Here is a 10,259-nt window from a genome sequence, read left to right as displayed (position 1 = left end):
AGCCAATCAGAGCCACCTGATCATTTCAGACTAATGCTAAATTAATATAAAGTTGACATAAGATGAGTCGACTCACCCCTCCTCAGTTCAGCGTCCTGGCAAGGTCATTTCCTGTACCAAGAGGAAGCACAGCTACAGGAGGATGTGGGTTCATTTGTAGTTCATCTAAGGCTGAGAGAATCCAGCCCACCTAAACCACAAAAGAGAACAAGCCACTCAATCTCGGGGTCAGAAATGGCAGAAGCGCTCAAGTTTCATCTTGAGCACCCATGAGCCACAGATCCAAAAAATTACCTGCAAGAAAGCGTGACACTGCAAACCACAGAGCCACCATTAGCTGATTACAGTGTTTTGTTAGTGCTTGTCCGTTGTCGTTCCACACATTTGTCACCAGAGGGGGGTGTGTCCAAAATGTCTAAACTTGATGCAGGGTGGATGTATGTATATGATCATCCCAACATGCATTGCATCTTACCGTTCCATCTCCTCCACAGGCAAGGATGCGAAGATTTGGCACTTTCCTGTATAATTCCAACCTGATGGACGGAGGGAAACAACAGTGATGTGTGTTACTGATGCATTTGCACTCAATTATCATGCTAATTAACAGAATGCTCCATTTTGCACAACAAATCCAAACACAAGAGCTGTTTAAAGCACAAAAAGTGACAGTATTTGGACACTTAAGGCACATTTTTAAAAACGTAATGAATTAACAATTGGCACTTGATTTGATATTTTAATTTTTTTCATTCTTTCTAATAAAATGACATTTAGACATTTTTAAGCGTGGATTAAATGTTTTGGGGGCCGCTGCATGTGCGTGTGTTGGTTTTCTGTTTTAATAGAGGGAGTTTAATCACATCTCTGTCAGACAGCTCTGAAGAAAAGCCCTCCAGCCGCCCAGCTGTGTCTGCCCTCCCATCTTAATTCTCTCTCTCTCTCTCTCTGTCAGTGGTAGAGCCCATCCAAGCGCCTGTGCTTTGCTGCCTCACGGCTCAATTACTGAGGCGAAGTGAGGCGGTGGGCAGCGGGGAGAGAAGCTTCTAGAGCACTGAACTCCCTTACAGAACACAGCAGTGCTGAGATCCAACGACTACATAATTAATGTGGTCAGGACAAAGAAATGGTGGGTTAAAGCGCATTAAGGGAGGGAAGAGATGATCTGAAATGTAATGAAAGAGAGCGCTGAAAGCGAGGGACTCACGCTTCTCTGGGCCCTCCCTGAGACAAATCAAACACCTGCCGAGGGTTCAGGATCCACATGAACATCTGCAACAGCTTCGTCCCCTGAGAATCACAGACAGAAGATTGTCAGACGCAATGATAAATGCACAGAATAACAGACAGTGACAGAAGGAGAGTAAGAGAGAATGATAGATAGTATGACACAACAACAGACAGAACAAATGAGACCGATACGGAGAACGATAAACAGCGAAACAGAGATATTGAATGAGTGAGAAAGAATGACAGACAGATAGAACAACAGACAGTATGATAGATAAACTGACAGAAAGAGTGATAGACGTGATAAACAGAAAGACAGTTATGGAATGACTGGCAGAGAACAATAGACAGTCATAGATAGAACGACAGACGAATAGAATGAAAGACAGTGTGATAGAACAACAGAAACAGAACAACAGAGTCATAAATAGAACAAAAGATAGATAGAATACGTCATAGAACGACAGACAGAATGACAGATATAGTGATAGAACAACAGACAAACAGAATGACAGACAGAAAAACGAACAAAGTGATAGATGATTGACAGACAGAACGACAGCATGATAAATAGAATGATAGAGTGATATTAGAACAACAGACAGTCACAGATAGAACAACAGACAGTGTGATAGATAAACTGACAGAAAGAGTGATAGACGTGATAAACAGAAAGACAGTGATGGAATGACTGGCAGAGAACAACAGACAGTCATAGAACGACAGACAATTAGAATGACAGACAGTGTGATAGATAAACTGACAGAAAGAGTGATAGACATGATAAACAAAGACAGTGATGGAATGACTGGCAGAGAACAACAGACAGTCATAGAACGACAGACAATTAGAATGACAGACAGTGTGATAGATAAACTGACAGAAAGAGTGATAGACGTGATAAACAGAAAGACAGTGATGGAATGACTGGCAGAGAACAACAGACAGTCATAGAACGACAGACAATTAGAATGACAGACAGTGTGATAGATAAACTGACAGAAAGAGTGATAGACATGATAAACAGAAAGACAGTGATGGAATGACTGGCAGAGAACAACAGACAGTCATAGAACGACAGACGATTAGAATGACAGACAGTGTGTAAGTGAAAACAACAGAAACAGAACTACAGACAGAGTCATAAATAGAACGAAAGACAGATAGAATAAGTCATAGAACGACAGACAGAATGACAGATATAGTGATAGAACAACAGACAAACAGAATGACAGACAGAAAAACCGACAAAGTGCTAGATGATTGACAGACAGAACGACAGCATGATAAATAGAATGATAGAGTGATATTAGAACAACAGACAGTCACAGATAGAACAACAGACAAAATGACAGAGAACTACAGACAGACACCACGATAAACTGACAGAACGACAGATAGTGACAGAAGGATATTCAGAGAGAATGATAGTTTACATAGTATGACAGAATGACAGACAACAGACAGATTGAAGGAGCAGAATGACAGACAGAAACACAAAGTGATAGATGATTGACAGACAGAACGACAGAGTGATAAATAGAATGACAGAGTGATATTAGAACAACACACAGTCACAGATAGAACGACAGACGAAATGACAGACAGAGACATAAATAAAACGACACAGAATAACAGAGTGATAGAACGACAGTGTGACAGATAGAATGACAGTGATAAAACAACAGACAGAGAACAACAGACAAACACAACGATAGTTAGGCAGAATGACAGAACCACAGACAGTGACAAGGACAGTGAGAGAGAATGATAGATAGAACGACAGATAGTATGACAGAACGACAGACACAACAGACAGATTGAAGGAGGATGATAAACAGCTAAACAGAGTGATAGATCAACAGTGATAGATGACAGACATAGAATGACAGTGTGATAAAAAGAATGACAGAGTCAGAATGACAGAGAACAACAGACAGTCACAGACAGAATGAGATACAAATTGATAGATGACAGACAAAATGACTGCGTCAGACAGACTAATAGAAAGAACAACAGACAACAACAGTGTGATAGATGACAGATAGAACTACAACATGACAGAAGGATAGACAGAGTGATAGAAAGAATGACAGACAGGACAACAGAGTGACAGACAGATAGAATGACAGCGTGATCAACAGAATGACAGATAGTGATAGATGACAGACAGATAAAACAACAGCATGATAAATAGAATGACAGACTGATAGAAGAACAACAGTCACACAATGACAGACAGATACACAGAATGACTGACTGATATAATGACAGACAGAATGACAGTCACAGACAGAACAATGCAGACAGAGTGATAGAACAACAGACAAAAATAACTACAGACAGGCATAGAACAACAGAGATCAAATGACTGAGTGATAACGGCAGACAGAGTGAGAGAACAACAATGAAAGAACAACAGACAGAGAATGACAGAGTCACAGACAGAACGTCAGTCAGGGTGACAGACAGAGAGCAATAGTGACAGAATGACAGACAGACCGGCAGAACAACAGACAGAGTGATGAACAACAGACAAAAATAACTACAGACAGGCATAGAACAACAGAGAGATAGAATGACTGAATGATAACGACAGACAGAGTGACAGAACAACAGTGATAAAACAACCGACAGATAGATAAACAGATAGTGACAATGAGAGGCAGAACGTCAGACAGAGAGCTAGGAACAAGAGAGTGACAGAACAACAGGCAGGAAGAACGTCAGAACAACAGATAGATAGGTAGATGGACGGATAGACACTCAGGCAGAACAATGAACAGAACAACATTGGATGGAACACAGAACAACAGACAGACAGACTGATAGACAGATTTCTTGTTCCACTCTCTTACCACACAATAAAATAAATGGACATAAACTATTGATTTCATCTGAATTGTTTATATAATGTATCCATTTATGTTTGAATTAAATATTTATGCTAAGTAGTCGCATATTAAGCAGTTTAATGTACATTCATTTGGTCATTATGACCCTTCCAGGGTTTATTGTTTTATAATGACTGTACATTATTCCTCCATTAGTCTCTTTATACAGAACATCACCTGGTTTCCGCCGCTCTTGGGGTTGACGAACACCAGCACTGGTTTCATCAGCGGAGAGGGCAGTGGCTTCAGCATGAACGGACGCCATTTCGATTCCTGCAGAAGTCATTATACTTCATTATACTTCAATAAACGCACATTTGCACGCTAATACACACATACACACCACTGCAGTAAGCTGTGGGCACAGATGATCACTGAGCAGGAGTTAAGGGAAGAAAGCCCTCAGAAAACACTATGGCATCATTTAAAAGGAAGGACAGGACAGGAATCAGATCTACTCACATCCGTCCCCTTTTTGCTGGCTCTTCGTTTGAACGATGTCCGTTTTTTCCGTCGAGTGGAGTTTTTAAATGAGCTCTGGGACACAGGAGAGAGACGCCAACTGAGCCAAAACATACCAAAACTAACTCCAGCAGGACTAAGTTAAGATAAAGTTTGACCATTACTGATAGAAGTGTTCATTTTTTTAATGAAAGGAACAGTTCACCGAAAAAGGAAAATCTTTTCACTATTTATTCACCCTCATGTTGCTCCCAACCTGTTGATGAAGAAACCTGATCGAAGTAATGTACTTTTTTACCTATTAAAGAAAACACTGAGGAAAAAAGGCAAAAAAGCCCCATAAAACACAATTAAAAATTAGATGAAAAAACTAATTGACAATGTATGGAAATAGAAGATTTTATCTTGCAGAATAAAAAGTCATATGGGTTCAGAATGACATGAAGATGAGAAATTAATGACAAGATTTTCCTCGGTTGAACTATTCCAAACACTTTGAATACAAGCAAGCAACTTCCCTTTTAGCAACTCCTGAATTGAAAGCAGCAGTAATGTGCCACATCTCAAAAATCTGCCCACAGATGCATAAATCCACCAATCATAGCTGAGCGTGTCATCAGAATGGGTGTGGTCTAAATCTCTGCTATGACTGTTGATATGATGGGTCAGTTTTTGAATTCAATTCTGGCTTTCAAGGCAACAGATAAACTGTGATGTAAAAAGTGTACACTGCAAAGTGTACTCAGTGTTATTGTCTTGTTTTCCTAAAAAAACAATTCTGACTCTGTTCTCAGAATTGCAACTTTTTCCAACTCCAATTTTTTTTTTCAAAATTCCAAAATAAAAATTTGTAAATTTAAAAATTATGACTTCTTGTAATTCCAAGATTGCATCTCACAAAGTTTATATCTAGCAAATATCTAGCAATTCTGACTTTTCTCAGAATTTCAATTTTTTATCATGCAATTGTTTTTATCTTGCAATTCTGTTACGCAAACAGAATAAAAAGGGTGATTGCAACTTTTTACCTCACAATTCTGACTTTTTATCTCTTGCAATTTTAAGTTTATATCTTGCAATTATGAATTTATTTTGCCATTCTGACTTTTTTCTTGCAATTCTTAGAATAAAAAGTCGGAATTGTGACATAAAATCAGAATTGTGGGAAAAAACGTTTTAATTAACCTTTTAAAATTTGTATTATATTATAATATATTATATTATACATTATATTATATATTTTTTATTATATTATATTATTTTTTAGTCTTTTTTTCACCCTATTGGCAGGATTGCTTTCTTGTTTTAAGTATAAGCTTACTTTATTTTACTTACTTAGTTTTGAGATTTTCTGTTCAAAAACATTTTTTATCATTATTAGTATCAATATTTAAAGTTTAAGCAGTTGAGTAAATTCAAAGATTCTTTGATAAACAGAAAGATTCAAAGATCAACATTTATCTGAAATAAAAAGCTTTTGTAACATTGCTCACTATACCATTCAAAAAGCTTGGAGTCAGTATATATATATATATATATATATATATATATATATATATATTATTTTTTTGGGAAATAAATTATAGAAATTAATACTTTTATTTAATAAGGATGCTTTAAATTGATCAAAAGTGATGATAAAGACATTTATAATATTACATAAGATTTCCATTTCAGGTAAATGCTGTTCTTCTGAACTTTATATTCATTAAGGAAACATGAAAAAATTATACTCAGCTGTTTTCAACATAATGATAATAATAAATATTTTTTGAGCAGCAAATCAGAATATTAGAATGATTTCTGAAGGATCATGTGACTGGAGTAATGATGCTAAAAATTCAGCTTTGAAATCACGGGAATAAATCACATTTTAAAATATATTCAAACAGAAAACATTTTAAATAGTAATACTGTTTTTGCAGTAAATTGGATCAAATAAATTCAGGCTTAGTGACTTCTTTAAAAAAACATTAAAAATCTGTTCTGTAAAATACTGTTCAAAAACTTTTGACTGGTTGAGTATAAATATAAAATAAAAACAAAAATTTATATCTCAAGTCATTCTGCTTCTCATGTTTCTTCATTTCAGAATGTTTAGATAATTGTACTGGAAAACAAGACAAAAGCACAGAGTAAAAAAAATTTTTTTGCAGTGTATGAAACAATGAAAGAAGCTCCATATAAAGTATGTAGACAAGTTTTATGGGAAACAGTTACTAATATCAATTCTTGCAGCATCGAAGCATATTTAAGCTGAAGCTGATCAGCATAACTGAGTTCATACAGCCCAGCTTCAAAACACGTCTAGTGTCACTTTGCATTAGCGTCTCCTGCAGGACATTACACAAACCTCAGGCTCAAATTCTGGAGGTGAGCGTACCTGTGGTTTCCTGACTTTGATGATCCAGGAAGGGGGTACGATGACCCCGGCGTGAGCGCCGAGCGAGCAGGGCTCCTCGATCTGGTGTAGCATGAAGCAAGTGACCTTGTTGTGGAACTGATGGACAGAGAGATAAACAGAGAAAGAGATGAAACACGTCTGCGTTACATAAACCAGTAAGTTAAACACAAACGTGACACTCACTGCCTGCTTGCACCAGGAGCAGCTGATGGCCACGATCTCCTTGCTGTGGAAGAACTTCTGCGGGAAACTCTATAATGAAAGTTAAAGATAGAATAAACAGGCTAGACTTTTGCATATGAGTTCTTTAATAAACATCGAAGTCCGACATACTTTTCCGCACTGACGACACTTCCCCTCTTGTCGCCGGCGATGGACCCAGTGATGTCTCAAAATATTCTGCTGTCGCAAACGGAAAAACAGGTCACATGTAAATGTGCCAACAAGAGTTCATTCTGCCATATAGCACATGGAGTATAATAAGTAAATGATAAACTTCAGTGTGAAGCATGATTTACAGTCGTGTGGCGATGAGGTGGACTCACATCTCTAAGGCATCGAGAGCCACCCTCTCTGAAGGTGGGTTTGCAGCGGAAGTTGATCTGTGAAAAACAGATATATTCTTATTTTTAATAGCTATATTGTTATTAAAAATAAAGCATTTTTCATTCAATTTCCAGCAAGAAAATATACATTTTGATATACACTTTTAGCTTGGTATTAATTTATGTTGTCTATTCATGCAATTGTGCTGATAAGTAAATGGACATTATATTATATTATATTGTTATACAAAATACTATAATATCATTTCAATGTGAAATACAGACACACACATTATTATTATTACGTTGTTTTAAAAATGTAAGCAATAAAATGATTTCTATACTATAAAAATTATTCTAAATAATTTCTAATATTTTTTATTAATTAAACCATATTAAAATATAAAGCATTATTCATTACATTTCCAGCAAGAAAATATTAATTTTAATATATATACTGTTAGTTTGATATTCATTTATGTTGTCTATTCATGCAATTGTGCTGATAAATAAATGGAAATATTATATTATATTATATTTATATAATTTCAATGTGAAATACAGACACAAACAAAACATTATTTTTTTTTATTATTAATATGTTTAAATAAAATTGTTTAAATAAAAAAAATAAATAAAAATAAATTAAGATTATATTTAAGTATTAATTACTTATATTCATGTATTACTTATTATAATTAATATATATTGGGAAATACGTACACTATATTGTTAGTATGATTATGTAAAAAAAAAATCTCTTAAGTATTACATAATTATAAATAATTTTTAATTTCTAATATTTAATTCAATGATTTAAAAAGAGACATTACCACATAGTAAAATATATTTTTTGGTTAAAATTTCAGCATGACATTATATATTGTGATATATATATACTGTTAACCTGACAAATAGATTAAGCAGTTTTTATGTAACATTATATTATATTAATACTTACATTCATGTATTATATACACATAACAATTAATATATAATGTAATATAATTATATAATGATAGTACTAAAATATACACAATGTGAGAAATATATACACACTGTATTATTATTACATTTTCTTAAATTAACAACATAATCCCTAAACTATTAAAGAATTCTGAATAATTTCTAATATGTAACCCTGGACCAAAAAAAAACAGTCTTAAGTAGGATTTTTGCAGCAATAGCTAAAAATACATTGTATGGGTCAAAATTGTCGATTTTTCTTTTATGCCAAAAATCATTAGGATATTAAGTAAAGATCATGTTCTACGAAGATATTTTGTAAATTTCCTATCATTAAATATATAAAAATTTCTGGTTAGTAATATGCATTGCTAAGAACTTCCTTGGACAACTTTTCTCAATATTTAGTTTCAAGATTTTTAAATAGTTGTCTCTCAGCCAATAATGTCCTATCCTAACAAACCATACATCAATGGAAAGCTTATCTATTCATATATAAATTGTGGTCCAGAGTCATATACCACATAGTTAGTAAAACATTAATTACATTTCCAGCTAGACAGTATATTTTGTTATATGAATTTAGTCTTGACGTTCTTTCAAATCTATTTATGCAATTGCACTGACAAATATATTTGAAACACTGCAACAGCAGGGACCCACAACTCCTGATCCTAAAAACCATAACTGCAATGCCTAGATTATACCCTCTCATCCCATTTCATCATCCTCCTGATGTCTGTTTGAAGAGACGAACGTCAGCGTTCATCTGTGGAGTGCGTACCGATGACGTGCATGAGAATTAAACAGATATTTCCGCCTCGGCTCACCTTGTCCAGCTCCTCGATGCACGCCGTGTGGACCACGATCTTACAGGCTGCACACTTCCTCCGGGGAGCCGACTTCTTAAAGAGAACCGAACAGCACAAAACACATGCCAATTTGTCACAGAGCAAAAAGCACACATATACGAGCCATCTTATAACATTCAATTGTAAGTGGAATATGCTCTCATCTTCAGCGGTAAAAAGCTTCCTCTGAGGCAAGGAAGGATTTTGCCAACCGCTTGAAGTGGCAATAATAGAGTTGCCACGGCTCTTGAAAACATCAGAGCGTGGCGCCGCGCTTTAACAAAAGCCTAACAAAATCCTTTTACCTGCTGTACATTCTCAGACTAATAGCTGCCTCTTCCTTTCAATACACAGCAGCCTCACATTATCTCATGAAAGAAAATGCTCATGAAATGTCACTGCTAAAACGCTCTAATGACACTCTCTCCTCTGCCTTCAGCTCGCCCTGCTAATACAGCTTCGTCTGACTTCTCTCGCCAGTTTTAACCTGTTTAATCACGTTATACTCACTGCAATCTTGACCACGCATGTCTCCTCGCCCAGATAGCAGAGATCGCCGGAGCAGTTCGTCTCCAGCCATAGGTGGTCACCGTTCACTGCATTCTCCTGCAAATAAAGAGATCAAATTAAAAGTTTTGTGGCTTTTAGTTCATATTTGTGTCTCATTTTGAAGGCTGTGTCCTTTGGAGGTCCTCATTTCAGGAAAGCAACTATTATAAAAAAGTTATTCCTCATGACACTCCAATTAAAGTCACTTTTTTCTCACTTTGAACTCTAATGGTTACTTTTCAGTGACATCCGTGCTGAAAAAAACAATGCATGCATTTATACATTTAACATAACCAGTTTTACTCTGTCAAGAAAACAAAACAAAAATATTGATCAAATTATTACAAAAAATACCCTT

General features: G+C 35.6%; 1 protein-coding gene across 1 annotated transcript in view; it reads right to left on the bottom strand.

The window, feature by feature from the left end:
* dgki (diacylglycerol kinase, iota) overlaps positions 1-10,259 on the bottom strand; it is a 51,061-nt gene that overhangs the window by 15,580 nt on the left and 25,222 nt on the right. Inside the window, 11 exon segments of the mRNA XM_073838480.1 lie at positions 77-190; positions 476-536; positions 1,208-1,290; positions 4,302-4,397; positions 4,587-4,661; positions 6,970-7,086; positions 7,174-7,242; positions 7,324-7,392; positions 7,536-7,592; positions 9,332-9,406; positions 9,863-9,958. Coding sequence (XP_073694581.1) covers positions 77-190; positions 476-536; positions 1,208-1,290; positions 4,302-4,397; positions 4,587-4,661; positions 6,970-7,086; positions 7,174-7,242; positions 7,324-7,392; positions 7,536-7,592; positions 9,332-9,406; positions 9,863-9,958 — 912 coding nt within the window.

The sequence above is a fragment of the Garra rufa genome, chromosome 4, assembly GCF_049309525.1.
Source record: "Garra rufa chromosome 4, GarRuf1.0, whole genome shotgun sequence".
NCBI lineage: Eukaryota > Metazoa > Chordata > Actinopteri > Cypriniformes > Cyprinidae > Garra > Garra rufa.
The sequence above is the reverse complement of the archived record's forward strand: the minus strand, read 5'-3'. Positions and strand labels throughout refer to the sequence as shown.